At 45.9% G+C, this 16,480-nt stretch overlaps 1 protein-coding gene across 1 annotated transcript in view; it reads left to right on the top strand.

The window, feature by feature from the left end:
- The first annotated feature begins 2,784 nt into the window (after positions 1–2,784).
- LOC308092785 (ephrin type-B receptor 1-like) overlaps positions 2,785–16,480 on the top strand; it is a 251,743-nt gene continuing 238,047 nt past the window's right edge. The window contains exon 1 of the mRNA XM_080438885.1: positions 2,785–3,066. Within this exon, the coding sequence (XP_080295011.1) occupies positions 2,997–3,066 (70 nt within the window). The 5' untranslated portion in view covers positions 2,785–2,996. The remainder of the gene's footprint in view (positions 3,067–16,480) is intronic.

The following is a 16,480-nucleotide window of genomic DNA, read 5'->3' as shown; positions in this document are numbered from 1 at the left end:
CCTTATTATTAGGCGGGTGGTGGTGGAAACAAAAATGTTTCTCTGTTGTATCCCAACTGATAAGCCTCCTCTTTGAGGTGCAGTTATAAATAAACCAATTAAAACGTGATGTGCTGCCTGCTGTTGGAGTGGAGCAACAGGCCAGTGTGTGTTGTGAAGAGGTTTCAGGCCCCAGGTAAAATCCAGGCCTATTCAGGCTTTAGATTAACAGCTCCATCACAGTTCCTCAGCTCCAGGGACAGAGTAGTAGATAGATAGCCCAAGACTGGAGAATAGTACTAGGGTACACAGGGGGGGGGGGGATAATACCCCTCCCTTTTCCCCTCTCTGGCGTGCCTAGGTACTCTGTCCCATGTGTGTCCCTGGGGGGAAAAGTCCCTTTGTGTCAACCATCTGTTGCGGCGGCGCGTGCACACAAAAGAGGTGAGGGAGGTGAGGAGACGGAAGCTGATGTGCAGCGCCTGTTAAATATCATTAGGAAGTGCCGGCGGATTTGCCAAAGCCATTAAAGAACAGTCTCAATGCAAATGGGGGTCTGCCCTTGTGATGAGAATAATGGGAGATGGAGGCTGCCAGACCACGCGTTGGACCTTATAGACAGTAGACACACGAAATGATGCATACTACATGGTGAGTGGGAGGAGGATTGTGTGTGTGTGCGTGTGTGCGTGCGTGTGTGTGTGCGTGTGCGTGTGCGTGTGCGTGTGCGCGTGTGCGTGTGCGTGTGCGTGTGCGCGCGTGCGCGTGCGCGTGCGTGCGTGCGTGCGTGCGTGCGTGCGTGCGTGTGTGTGTGTGGTGCTGCTGGCTGTCAATTTCAGAAATCGCTCACGCTGGTAAATTAGATGCTTAATAATAAGCTGGGATTCAACGAACGTGTACAGCCTAATTCAATTTACAAGGTATTTGCAGATAGCATCATATTTTTTCACTTGAAAAGTGATAGACTTGGCATATAACGTGAGATCCCTCACAGTGAGGTGGTGGTGAGCCTGGTATGGGGCTTCACTAAAGCCCACTGACATGATGCTCAAACAGCTATGTTATTTTTTTTAAAGCAATTTCTCATTGATTTATGCTGTGATGATGAGATAGTAGCCCTGCAGTGAGGAGACAGACTTTGATGCTATACACAACGTGGCTGGCAAGAAGGGAATCAGCCAGACCCAAGTAGCCTATATTTGTCTGTGAATTGAGTGATGGCAGAATCTTATTGATTTTATGTTTTTTATTTAACCACTTGAACGACGATATTGTGGGGAAAGCTTTCGCGGAAAATAGCCGATCGACAAGCTCACAACGCGTCGCGTTCTCCTCTATAACAGAAAAGAGAAAAGATACTAGTATAGATCCCTGAGGGACTCCGCTCAACCATATGGGGTTTAAATGGTAGATGGATTGATTGAATACTTTATTAGCAGTTTGCAAAAAAAAATCACACCCAGTGTGAAGAGAGTGGTGCCTTTGAATTAGTGTAACTGGTTGCATCCTTGTGTTGCAATCAGCTGCAGCTGTTGATGCCATGCTCAAACGGACGGACGGACGGACGGACGGACCCACACATATGGTCAAGTGTAGGAGTGGCTGGCACCACTCAAAAAAGCACAGGAAAGTACTGTTCAATGCGAGGTCTGCTAAGAGAATTTTAAACCCAAGAAAGCCTATGGCATTGTTTCCATTGGGGTCCTTAGTACTCAATTCATCCAAAAGAAAATGGTTAAGAAAAAAATAATAATAAATGACTTAGTCTTTAGCCTAATATAACATAAATCATCTACTCTTATGTGGGTGTAGTTAGTAGACTCTAGACTCCCAGGTCGTGTGGGGGCTGCAGTACCCACCTTCAGCCAACTAGTGGGGCTATTTCCCTTCGATGAAACGGACGCCCGCATCAAATAGGTCAGGGAAAAGTTTGGTGGTGTTTTCACAATACTGAGGTGGGTGGAGCGGAGCCCCGGCGATTGGTTAGCAGAGTTTCAGTGTTCAACCCGTGATTGGCCCCGGCGCTTTAACGGGCCTGTGAGCAGGCAATAGTCTTGGGTGCCCCCCCCCCCACCCCACTCTCATACCCCAGTGTTGCCATGTCGGCTTGTTATAAGCATGTTCTTTTCTGTAAAGTTGTTTGTAAATATTGGTAGTTGCTTTGGTTTATTGATTGAATACTTTTTTTGCAACAGTTTGCAAAGAGAAGCACAGGGAAGTACAGTTCAATACAAAGTCTGTGAAGAGGATTTGAAACCCAAGAAAGCACTATGGCTTGTTTCCATTGGGTTCCTTTGTACTCAATTCATCGAAACATTTAATGACAGACACATATACACATTACACACTTCACTACTATGCGTTTTTTTTTTTTGGTGCTTGTTTCTAAAGTGTATAGTTGCTTATTTGGGGCTTGTTTCCTATTCCTAATGTTGTTTAAGTTGTTCTTAAACATTTGCATGGCAAATTAATATGTATTTGTCCACAGACCCCCCCTATCTGAAAGTATGTTGTGCCAGGGCAGAGACCCTCATACAAGATTTGTGTTGTTAAAATGTTTCAAAAATATTTCAAATTTTTCAAAGTTTCTTCAAGATTTTTTTTGTTGTCGTTGTGAAAATAGCAGATCTACAAGCTCGTAGATCGGCTATTTTCAAATAACCAACGCTTCTTTTGGGCTTGCTTTACTAGACCCGGTTGCTTGTTTCTCTCGCAAAAACTGGCAACACTGCCCCCCGTCTCTCCAGTCCACTCTCCTACTCCTCTCTCTCTCTCTAGTACGCTGATTGTCACACAACCGTTTTACTACGGGGCTTGAAATGTGACTCACACAACAACACCAGGCTATACACCTTTTACTGTGGAATATATATACATACACGCCGCTTCTAAGTGACAACAAACCGAAGGGATTGTTTCTTTTTTCACGCGCAGCCCGTGTTGTGCGTCTCTTTTTCATTTTTGGGGGGACAGACCTGGCTGTGGTGGAGACTTTACTAAACCCTCTTCTTTCTGTCATGACGGCGGATTTGTTGGCGCTTTTATGCGTGATGATGGTGATGGTCATCCCAGCTTCTGCGATGGAAGGTAAATACATGATTTGGGATTTATTTTGTGCTGGAGAGCCCTGTTTCTTTCTGTGCTCCTGTGTACCATGGTGCTGTGTGGCACTGCCTCCTCTGTCTGCTGGGGATCCAGAGTCTACAGGGATGCGATGCACGTGGAATCTGTGTTTTTTTTATCCCCCTTTATTTCTACATGGGGTTTGGATGCACTGACACTGTCTTTTTGTCGTTACTTTGGGTGATGTTCATGATGGGGTGTAACGCTGTTGGTTCAGTAGTTCTCAATCTTTTTCATTAATACATATTTGCGGACCCCCATCTGAAATTTGTTTGTGCCAGGGACCCCCCCAGAAGAGAAGATTTGTGTAAAATAAAAAATCTAATTAATGCAAAATGTCCCAATACTTTCAAGATTAAAAAAAATATATATATAACAAAATTGCTCTACAAGAAGCTCACAGCGCGTCATCTGCTATTTTTGAACAGCTACGTTTTGCCCCCTGGAACCCCCCAAGGGACCCCTGGGGGGTCCTCGGACCCCAGTTTGAGAATCACTGTGTTAGTTAACCCACACAGTGACCCACACCAGAGAGTGGCCCATTTCTTCACTGTTAATTCTGCTCCTCTCTCTGCCTTGTCTCTCTGGTCCCTCTAGCCTTGGTGCTGAATATTACTGTATAGGTGCGTTGCACACAGGATGAGTAGCGTCTGTGCTTTACTCAATGTTCTTTCTATGTATCCCTCTATGACAGTGATTCTCAAACATTTACATTTCAAGGACCCCCAGTTTGATACGCATTGAGCCACGGACCCCCATTTGACGACATTAACTCTGAGAGTGTACAAATGGAACCAAATGGACCCGTTAGGATCCATTTGTACACTCTCAGAGTTACAGCCACATGAGGGTCCATTTAGTTCCGATTCCAAACTATCTGTCATTTGGCTGGGGGCCCATTGGTGCCCCCTCCAAGGACCCCTGGGGGTCCGTGGACCCCACTTTGAGAACCAATGCTCTATGAGATATAGGCATCACACGTATGTCACAAGAATGATGATAGTATGGCTATCTAGTGTTTTTCAATGCGTGTCAGCAACTTAAAGATAGCATTGTTTATTGTGTAGGGTTATTCTGAGGAGCCTGTGCTTTTTAACATGCATGTTTCTCAAAGACCATTTCTAGGCCACAGCGAAAACATCTTGTGTTTTGATTAGGGAAGACTAGCGGGTACTGGTAGATGTATTATTAGGCCTATCATTTCATCATAAGATCATTATTCTAAGATCATAACGCTGATAACGACCCTTGTGCTGCCAAACAGGGACCCTCTGGTACATTGTGATACTGCCTTTTCAATCTGGGATACTTTTTGTTGTTCTAATTCTATCCTTACCTTACCTTACCTTACCTTACCTTACCTTAAAGCTTACCGGCAGTCAATAGACGTAACCTCTCCCTTTTCTCCGATCCCATGTCATGTCTATTCCTTTATCATTTGCCATAGCTATTTCCCTTTTACCTGTCTATCCTATACTGTATGTGTATGCCCTTTACGGTAGGCTATCCCCCTTCAATCAAATACACATGTGTGTACACACAAACACACACGACACATCATCATCCACATGCAGCAGTGGCACCAATAGCTAATATCTGGCGGATTAAATGTGTTTTTTATTTCCATTACGGGCCACCAGGGACAGATATCAGGGCTGTAGCCTCAGACGTTGGCTGCTGTTTAATTCGTAAGCTTTTCTGTGGTCATTCTTTCCAGCTGCATGCTGCACACACACGCACATATACACACACACACACACACACACACACACACACACACACACACACACACACACACACACACACACACACACACACACACACACACACACACACACACACACACACACAGAGTGGCTCTCCCATCACTCTCTGTAGCGTAATTGAACAAATTAGAAACAAATAAAGTGGGTGGCATACACTAGCATGAATTTACTCAGATGTAGCCTTTCTGTTTTAAATTATTACAACTCTCTCTATCCTGGAATCTGGCCCAACTCTGGCTCGCTGCTCTGTAATTCTGCAGTGGCTTTTCCTCCTTGTGTTCATCAGATTTCAACACAGTAATGGAAACCCAGTCCAGCCCCAAATTACTACCTCTGGGAGGACTGCGGGAGCGGTATCTGGATATTTTTGAGTTCCCCACTGTTTACTCAATGTGAAAGGAAGAAAGACAGAAAGAAAGGAGAAAAAAAAAGAAACTTGAGGAAGGTCAATTCTGAAAGTCAGTGAGTTGATTTAAGAATGAGAGAGAGAGAGAGAGAGATGTGAGTGTACGGCCGTCACCTTTACAAGATAGGACGAGAGAGAGAGTGAGAGAGAGAGAGAGCGGTCGGCTTGTATAGAAACAGATGGACGGGGAGACGGCCCCAGGGTTACCCGGGTAACAAGGATGAAAGTGATTTCCTTGTTTGGGTCACTAATTGAAAGGAGGTTGTCCCACAGGCAGGTTGAAATCTTTCACTGATCTGATCTCCAATCTGTTGCTCTTTCCCCTCCGTCCTTTGTGTGTGTGTGTGAGGGAGCCAGGGAGAGACGGTGCACAGCCACGGCCTCTTTGTGTCAGCCTTAATCTGATTATATGGCCCCTAATCACCACATCAGCCCCATAATCACAAACAAAGTGTCAGAGATTGCTGTGCGTGTGCGCGTGTGCGCGCATGCAAGCGTGCATGTGGAGTGTGAGACTGGGGGGGGGTCACGAATGACCATATGGACGCATATTGGAGATAAATTAAATGTTGTTTTAGAATGACAGAATCTCCCTAGAAACTCTGTCTCGCTCTCACCCGCCCACGCATGCAGATACAGATATAGATCTTCCCATCGGCGTTGTTGCAAGGTTTACGATAATTACCGTATAATATTTGTATGATTATCTTACCCTCTGTATAATGCCCAAAAAGTCCCCAAATATATGATTTTGCCTATAAAAAAGTGCACGAATTGACTACATTACCAGTTTTGCCTTTTCACATGCAGATTGAGGTAAGGAAATGTGTTCCTAGATCATTCTGTATTTACATACATGCAAAGTCATTTAAAAACACAGGTGGCGTCTTTCCAGTCAATCATTATGCTTGATGCATGACGTGCGTCAAAAAGCAGAAGCTGAAGTTTTGAGCTTCTGCCGATCTGCCTCTTTTGACATATTTTTTTATTTCAATCCTGAAAAGTAACAGTTTTGGAGTGTACATGGAGAGGTTTCCACCCGACAGAGGTGAGCAGTGAGCGCCACGCTTCGCTCTTTGACCACAGCAAACAGGACAATGACGTCCATCAGCCTCTGATACACACGGGGCGGACAGCGAACCGTAGAACTCACTCACTAGACTACTAGGTATAGGGCCAGTTATGCACTGAGAGACTTTTAACGCTTTGAAAAGAAACTATTGATGCAGCATATTAACAACTTGAGTGCTGTGTACTTTGTCATAATGACAAAGAGCAAAATGGCAAATAGCTAAAAATGTATCGCGACGCGACCCATTGTGAGCTTATAGATCTGCTGTTTTTCCAAAAATGGAGAAATTCTTTATTCTTTTTCACCTTAGATACTTTTTTCTTTTGACTTTTTTTCATGCCCACGATAGGGATGTCAGGTTGAAAGTGGTTAAATGTGTTAACCAGGTTTTCAACCTTTTTAATTTCAAGGTCCATTATTTATTCGGCATTTGAGCCACGGAACCACCGTTTGATGAGATTTAGACTCTCAGACCCACAAGACATAGAATATTTGGTTGTCGTTGGATAAGATTTTGTCCACAATTCCATGCTGTATTGATGTTGGTACCATAGGAGAGACAACAGGCAAACGTTGATAAAAATAACAATTCTTTAACTAAACAATGCAGATGTTTAACAATAATGTAACTCTTGAGAGCGTAAAATGAAACCAAATGGACCCGTAAGGGTCCATTTGGTTTCATTTTACGCTCTCAAGAGTTAAAGATCTATAAGGGTCCATTTGGTTTCATTTTATACTCTCAAGAGTTAAAGATCTATAAAGGTCCATTTTGCAACTCTCCATCATTTAGCTGGGGACCACCTGGAACCCCCTCAAGGACCACTGGTGGTCCCCGGGACCACTGGTTGAGAACCACTGACTCATAAAACTGTTATTTCCATGCCCAAAATAAGCTCTCAATTCTAACGATTAGGCGGCTACACGTTTGAATGATTAATTCAAACATTCAAACTATTTGACCTTATCCAATAGATCGGCGTTTTAGTGTGAGTCTCGTTCGTTTGAGTAGGGTCCAGGAAGTTGCCTGCTTCCATGCGGCGCATCTGGCGCGCACATGTTTCTCTCCCCTTTTTGTGGCTATTGGTATTGCGCTCACTGGTTGAGTATGTGAGTGTAGTCGTGTCAAACAAGGTTGTTGTTTACGATGCACATCACATATCTGTGATTTCTCTTCTTTTGGCCGTGTATGATAATTTTCTTTAAGCCTTCTGGTGGCAACGCTGCATCGCAACGTCCATTGGGGGGAGACTGCAAACGGGTATAAACTGCAGGTGCATACGTTTTCCAGCCACAGGAATGTATAGCGTGTGTACAGTGTGTGAGGATGTACAGTACATACATGCATAGTGTGTGTTTGTGTGTGTGTGTGTTTGTGTGTGTGGGGGGGTTTATAGTATGTTACAATATCAATATGGTCACAGCAGAGAGAGAGGACTCTGATCTAATAAAAAGTTGTAAAAACATTATGGATCTGTTATTGTTGGAGGTGGCCAGCAACACACATGCACATGCACATGCACATGCACATGCACATGCACATGCACATGCACATGCACACGCACACGCTCACTCTCACTCTCACTCTCACTCTCACTATCACTCACTCACACACTCACGCACACACACCGGTAGTTTACCTTCTGTCCTCCAACAGAAATGCACTCAGGATAAGGATAATTCCTTTTAACAGGACGTTCATGAAAGTCCTTGCGGTCTTGTTTCCAATGAGGGCCTGTGAGCAATTAGGGGTTAAGAGTCTTGCTCAGGGACAAATTTCATTTCATCGACGCATATGCTGGCGTGGCCTGGAATCGTACCTGGGGCAACCAGGGCCTCTGGCTCCCTAGGCGGGCTCACTAACCACTCAGCTATGGCCGCCCCATGCCCTCAGAGAGAGAGAGAATTTGCATACCATTGGAGAAAAGGATGCATGATGGCCAGACCTCTTTCTCTCTCTTTTCTCCCCCCATCCTACCCCTCCTATTCCTTCTCCTTCTTGTCTTTTCTCCAATCTGCCCCCCATGCATTCACACTCTTCTCTCTCTCTCACACACACACACACACACACACACACACACACACACACACACACACACACACACACACACACACACACACACACACACACACACACACACACACACACACACACACACACACACACGCACACACTCTCTCCCTCTCTCTCTCTCTCTCCATGGTGTGTGGACGGTTCTTGCCAACAGCAGCAGTAATTCTCCCCCACTTACAGAGTCATTGCTTATTTCTGTTTGCCCTTAAACCAATTAGGCTTAGATAAGCCCACTCATTTAACGGCCTGGAACAGGGAGGAGGAGAAAGGGAGGGGATGGAGGGGAGGCGTGGGATGAAATGCCAGCTATATGGGAGAGCGAGAGAGATAGAGAGACAAGACACAGAGAGAGAGACAGACAGACAGACAGAGACTCTGACAGAGAGACAGAGAAGGTATCTCTCCGATCTCTGCCCATCTGAGAATAGCTCGGTGGTGGATGATGATGATCGAGCAGCCCACTGTTTTCCGTCTCAGTTTTCAGTCAGACACTGTGCCACACTGTCTGTGTGTATACCATAACAGCAACAGCATGCGGTGGGAATGCGAGATAAGAGAGCATTGGTAATGTGCCCTAATCAGCCCCCTGAGGAATGGGGTTTTAAACACCTGTATTACTGTAATGCCTCATCCTCCGGGGGGGGGGAGAGGAGCGGTGAGATGATCACTGTGTTCTTGCATAAACAACGGTACCACCCCCCCCCCTCTTTGAGATCTCTCTTCTCCTCTGCTTTCCTCATTTCAAATGGATAGAAAACCAAAGGATGAAATTATAACAGCCAAATACGCTCACTCAATGTGTGTGTGTGTGTGTGTGTGTGTGTGTGTGTGTGTGTGTGTGTGTGTGTGTGTGTGTGTGTGTGTGTGTGTGTGTGTGTGTGTGTGTGTGTGTGTGTGTGTGTGTGTGTGTGTGTGTGTGTGTGTGTGTGTGTGTGTGTGTGTGTGTGTGTGTGTGTGTGTGTGTGTGGGTGTAATGCACGTTTGGACACCTATGTCGTCATAGGAGCACTTACGTCATTGTGGCTGGCGGGGACCACTGGTACAGGAGGCATGGAGGCTTTGATTCACACATGGTGAATAGACTCTTCCGCTTTGGGGTATTTGCTTACCTGGATTACTCTTCCTTGCCTTTCAACAGCTTACTGTGGTTATGTTGTAAACATGCCGTGTAAGGGATTGTGTGACAGGCTAGGGATAGTACAGTATTCAGGACATGTTTTATTTGTCCTGTCCAAATAAAACGGAAACAGAAATGCTCAAAAATCTTAAAATAATCTAAAAGACAAGATTAAGAATCGCCACTAGCTCTTGGCCATATAGGCCATGCTGCTTCTCACAATGTATTGTTCATTTTAGTTGTTTAGTTGTACTATTATCGAACACGTTTGAAAATTATCGTCTGTAAATCGAGACGTTTAAGATTTGAACCACTCTCACTACAGGATAATCTTGCCCGATATTTGCTCGCGTTCTAGGCTGGTGTATAGGGAACGGCCCCCGATTGTCGGGAGGGGCGTTCCCTACCCCAAAATACCCTCTTTTAATGGGAGCAGGGCTTAAAGATGGCGCTACAGCATTTAAAGGCCACTTTAGTCATTCAATCAATACGGACCATCCTCTGGGGAGCATGAATTCCATGGTTAAAGCCAAGGGGCACACACACGCACACGCACACGCACACGCACACGCACACGCACACGCACACGCACGCACACACACACACAAAAAAAAGCCTACGCTGTTTTTTTTGTTGGATATATCTTTTTTCACTACAGTAGCCTTTTATGGCACTGTACCATGGCTCACTTTCAAAATTGGGCTCTGCCTGAATAAAATAAAATGGTCTGTTATGAGTCAGCAGAGAGAATAGTTCATAAAGGTATAAAGCCATAGCGGCACATGATGGAGTCAGTGCTCCAGGTCTGGAAGAAATTCACCTTTCTTTGGGTTGAGTCTATGAAGAGAAACATTACATTTTGGTTCAGCGAAGAGAGAGCAGCGCCGCATCACTCTCTCTCTCTCTCTCACACACACGCACACGCACACGCACACGCACACACATTCCCCCCCCCAGATCTCACCTTACCCTAGAGACATATGAGCCTCAGGATGGCCAGATGGTTGATACAGGTCGGGGGGCTACGTGTGTGTGTGTGTGTGTGTGTGTGTGTGTGCGCGTCTGCGTCTGTTTGTGTGTGAGAGAGAGAGAGTGTTTTCTACAGTATATGAGAAAGATCAAGCCTGGGGAAGGAGGAGAAGGCGTGTGTGTGTGCGAGCGAGGTGCTGCGCTCTCACACATGCATGTGTGTGTGTGTGTGTGTGTATATATGCATGCATGTGTACATGTTGCTGTCTGCCTTATAGAACAAGAGATTCGTTGAACTCTTGGCATTGTTTGATTAGTCATGTCGCTGACCATGTCTTTTCACGGGTTCCTACATGCAGTGATTTGCCGCAGAGATGCTATCGCTGTGGAGCACTGTGTTTCCGAGGCCGTCACGCTTCATGCTCGACCTTTTATCGGGCCAGCTGGATGATAACCTGACAAAGGCCAAAGTCTTATCGGGACCCCATATCGCCGGGCTAGGCATACGCGTTGCGTTTTGGCTGTTTGCGAGGAATTCGCCGTGCGAGTTGGCCGAGTAGTGCTCCACACAGACGCACCTCGCTTCTCCTGTGACTCATCTCTTTCCCCAGAAAACCCAATTGCCTGAAATGCAGCACAAAACAAACACAGATTCAGACACAGACGTGCAGAAGCATGCTGGTGACTAGATGACAGTATCTGGGGTCAGTTGTTGAAAGTAACTAAGTACGTGTACTCAAGTACTGTGCTACAATTATTTGAACACTTTAGTTACTAGTTACTTTGCAGATATAAATTATTATATTTAAAAACTTATATTAACCACTTTAGCCCTATTTTATATCTAGGCTATTTGAAAATAGCAGATCTACAAGCTCACAACGCGTTGTGAGCTTGTCCTGTGACACATTATCGTTAATTAAAATAAACAGTAAGTAAGTGTCATATTACGGGAACCTGATATGTGAAATCAAGATTAAGGCGCAGATGCAGACCATCACCACTAGTAATGCTAAAGGACGGCATCGTGGAGGTGCTTCAGCCCTTTTTCTGACTCATTATTACCTGCGCTTATAGATTAGGTGACTAGTTGTCCAGTCAGCACAAAAAAAACGGGAGCCTCTTCGATATTCCTGCTGGGGAGAGGCAAGAGTAGAAGAAGAAGCATTGATTCCCGAGTCTCATTTCTCCACTGTTCAAAACGAGCTGGCTCCAGGGGCCTCTATCCTTACAGACCTTTTACCCCTACCCCCCCCCCCACCCCCCCTACTGCTGTCCACCGTGTCCCACCAGCCAACCCCCAGCTCAACAATAGGCCGTTGTTGACTTTGACTTCCTGGGCAAATTCTCCTCGCCTTCCCCATTATTCTCTTTTTACTCTTTTTTTTTTGGGGGGTGGGGGGGAGGGATTTTAATTAAAACTCTGAGCGGTTGTGAGTTGCATTCTCTCTCTCTCTCTCTCTCTCTCTCTCTCTCTCTCTCTCTCTCTCTCTCTCTCTCTCTCTCTCTCTCTCTCTGCGTCGCTCACTTGTTCTGAACCTTCCAGCCTGAGAATAATTGGTTGTTTTTTTTTCGGCTCTGCATTCTCTACCTTCATTTTATTTCTCTCTCTCTCTGTCTCGCCATCGTTCCTCCTACCTCCCCGCCTCCCCTGTTAGCTTAAACAGATGCAGTTGTGAGGTATTATAGGGGTTTTTCCTCCAGAAAAAAAGTGAAATATGAGTCGGTTCTTTGTATTGACATAGTGGACACAGGCTTGCCAGGGATAGGATCATGGGGGGGGGGGGGGGGGCGCTGGATTGGTGGGTCTGGCAGAACAAAGGGCTTCATTTATGATTGTCATAATGAGATGTGTACCTAGCCGGGGCCCAGAATGATTTAATTTGACTTTTAAGCCCCAAGGCCCAGGCTGGAGGGCTCCATGCAGCCAGGAAGGCCGGAGGCCGGGACAGAGGAGGAGAAGGAGGGGCGGAGCTAGGGCAGGGCAGGTATATAGAACGGAGCAAATGTTTTTGTGATTAGGAGTTTCTCGGAGCATGGGAAAAGTTTCGAAACGTCTAACAAGAGAAACTGATAAGAATAAAGGTACATACATACAGTCAGTGTGTATCCGCTCCGGCTCCAACACCTGCACCACAAAGCAACAAAGCGTTGGCATTTTCAAAGTGTGTTTATTGAGCGAATCCTTCCTCGTCGTCGACCTGAAGTCTCTAAAGTTACTGCATGAGAAGTTTGTTGACGCCTCGGTGTGCGAGAGATAGAGAGGCGGGGGGGGGGGGTGGCTATAGGACGTTTTCCACTTTCTCTTTTTTTTTACACTTCTTCTTGCATTTTAAGTGGAATCGGCAGCTCGGAGAGAGGAGGGGGTGCTGGGAGGAATTAAAGACAGAGCGTTAATAGGGCTGGAATTACGGACCGTGGTGGAAGCAGCTCCCCTTCTGATTAAATAAGAGGCAGCTCCTCCACAGGCTGTTAATCACGGGGACTGCTGTGCACACACACACACACACACACACACACACACACACACACACACACACACACACACACACACACACACACACACACACACACACACACACACACACACACACACACACACACACACACACACACACACAAGCTCACAGACAGACACGAAGAGGCGCTCACGGGCAGACTTGTGTGCATAAATGTACAGAGAGAGACACACACACACACACACACACACACACACACACACACACACACACACACACACACACACACACACACGCACACTGTCTCTCACACACACTCTCGCTCCCATGCAGAGCTTTGATGTGTGGAGAGGAAATGAGTGGAGACGGAAAGCTAAGGGCTTGGGCCTGGAGCCTGTCCCATTATTAATGACTTAGTGCCTGTGCTTCTCCCAGGTTCAGACGTGCACATATTTCACCATTTCCCTGCCCTTCTCCCCACCATAAATGTAATCTCTTATTAAAGATCGGAGGGCCCAGAAATAAGAGGGGATAGAATGGAGGGGAAGCGGTGTGTGTATTCTGTGTGTGTGTGTGTGTCTGTCTGTCTGTCTGTCTGCTTTTGGAGGAATGAAAGTCACGTGAGAAGGGATGGGGACGATATGAAAATTTCATGTCACGATTGTGGCCAAAATTATTGCGATTAACAACATTATCGCGAAGATTAAAATATACTTAAAACTATAAAAAGGCCTCTTTTGTTAAAGGTTTAGGCAACATTAAGCCTACATTTAAAACATATTTATATATATATATATATATATTTTGCATTTTTTCCCCTCTATCAGCCACTATATAATGATGCTGGGGTGTTTTCCTGCATTGAAACACAGTCCTCTTTCTGAAATCCGTATTTCCCTACTATTTATGTTTTGACATCCGGGTATCCGGGACGTAAATGAAACGCACGCATGTGCGCGTCCGTGCGCGTCCGTGTCCGCGTGAACTGTTCGAGTGAAACCGAATGGAACCGAGTGCAGCCGACAAAAATGGAACGAGCCGCCATTGTTTTCTGCTGCGCTGTTTTTTTACTTTTTACTTTCGGTTTTAAACCGCTCTCAAACTTATTTTTTGAGGCACAGAATTTACTTTTAAGATATCGTTTGGATAGAATTTAGTTTTTTAACTTCATATATGTGATCAATTTATCATGACAGAGCCTATTTACACAATAAACGCTAATAGCGATTATGGTCCGAGCCCTACACGTCCTCTATTGACTGTGGGCGTACTCGGTGGGACAGACTGGGACATCAATGTGACACTAGACTGAAAGAACGAGCCCAATCGATGGTCTTGAAGGGCGGATCCAAACCCAGGCGCAGGATTCCAGCGCCGCTTCCTATTGCTTCACCAATCTATGTCCCCGCCTCCCCCCCCCCCCCCCCCCCGGCCTGTGCACGGAGCACGCTGACGTCACCAAATTTAGAGCGACGCCCCTCTGTACTCTGATTGGTTTGGAGATAACAAGGTCCTAAGACCAGCGTTCCTGCAAGGTTCTCCCAGCCTTTTTTTCTTTTGAAAAAGGCATGGGTTTCCGAGGCTAATGTGACACTGACTGAACAGATAGCCCGACCTCTGAGAGGAGCGTTTAGGATGGTTATAGCATTGGTTCTCAAAGTGGGGTCCTTTGGGGGATACCAGGGGGTCCACAGCTAAATGTGTTAATATAGCTCTAATCATTTTAACCACTTTAACCATATTTTATACAAGCTTGTAGATCTGCTATTTTTAAAAAATCGTGAAAAAGTTAGCAAATCTTTGAATATAAATGAGTATATATTTTTTTTACATTTTTAACTAAAATCCTCTCTTCTGGAGGTCCCCGGCACAAAACCCTTTTTCAGAACGGGGGTCCGCAGCCAAACGCATATCATTATGGGGGTCCTTGACATGGAAAAAGTCTGAGAACCACTGGGTTACAGCAACATAGCAAACGGCAGCCAGGACAGGACCCCACCCTGTGCTACTGTACATTTTTCCAACCCCATCCTCCTCCTCCTCAGGACAGATTCCTCCCCCTATCCCCCCCCCCCCCTGTGTGCTGTCCAGACCCCCCCCCCCCCCCACTGGGCGAGAAAGAGAGGGAGCGTTTTGGAGGTAATTAACTATTGATTAGAAAGCACAGAGGGTAATAGGAAATGAGCGGACGGCGTCCTGTCCTGATCTCCTCTCCAGTCCCTCCCTTTCGGACGGACCGCCACTGGCCCGGTTCCAACAGGAAGACGGATGAGGTGGGTGGGGGCGGGGGGGGGGGGGGGAGCAGGGAGGGAGGGAGGGGGTAGGGGGTCAAGCTCTTCCCGGGCAGGGGGGGGGCGAAGGTTAAAGGTCATGCTTCATGGCTTCCTCTTCCTGTGTTGTCGGTGTGCTTTGGAGGACAGATGCAAATAACCCTCTCTCTCTCTCTCTCTCTCTCTCTCTCTCTCTCTCTCTCTCTCTCTCTATGTATCTGTATATAATGTACAGCAGTGGTTCTCAAACTATTTCTTGCCAAGGACCCCCAAATTGTTTCTCCCCCCCCCCCATCTGAAATTGTTTTGTGCCAGGGACCCCCAGAAGTAAAGATATGAGTAAAAAAAAATTCGCTTTAAAATATATACATATTCAAAGATTGCACACATTTTCAAGATTTTTCAAAAATAGCAGATCTACAAGCTCGTAGCGCGGCACTCGGTGCCGCACTATGAGCTTGTAGATCTGCTATTTTTGAATAGCCAAAGTATAAAATATGATGTACAGTATATGTGTGTACACACACACACACACACACACACACACACACACACACACACACACACACACACACACACACACACAATATAAACCGATTCCGCCTCTTGATTTAGCTCTCATTCCTGCCCCGTTCCTTTTGTTCTGCGTGAGGTGGCGGAATTTTGGATTAGGAGGAGTCATATTTTGTGTGTGTGTGTGTGAGAGAGCACCTAGCGGGAAGGACACAGAGAGGGGTCTTTATCTGCCTACGCTCTCATTTGTGCTAATGAGGAGGTTAGACGTAATGTCTGCCAGTCTTCAATCACACCCAGGCTTGTGTGTGTGTGTAGGTGTCTTTTTTATGTATGCATGTTGTCTTGTGCTTTTGTAGTCTCCATGTGCCAGACACGTAAAAAAAATGAAACTAAATCCCCCGGCATGTCTATTATTATAAACCCAATCCTTTAGCACACAGGACGCAGAGATGAGAGGTTGGTTGGTGCTGTGAGTCGTGCTTGTTGTGGAAGCTCATTGTTTGGTGGCTTCTCTCTATTCAACTAGTATATCCTCTCAGAGAAAAAAGGTTCAGCGTGAGAAGGCGGTGGTGGCGTGTTGGGCGACGATGGAATGTATAATGTATCTCCATTTGTGTTGATGTAAACATTAAGGCAGTGTGGAGTAGTATGAATCTTCAACTGGCCTCTCGAAAACAAAACCTTGAGATGAATAGCACTTTTGAATAGTACCACAGTCTGTATTGCACT

Source organism: Gymnoscopelus braueri (genome assembly GCF_963280865.1).
Source record: "Gymnoscopelus braueri genome assembly, chromosome: 10".
In the NCBI taxonomy this organism is placed as follows: Eukaryota; Metazoa; Chordata; class Actinopteri; order Myctophiformes; family Myctophidae; genus Gymnoscopelus; species Gymnoscopelus braueri.
Note: the sequence above shows the minus strand (reverse complement) of the source record. Positions and strands in the feature narration are given on the sequence as shown.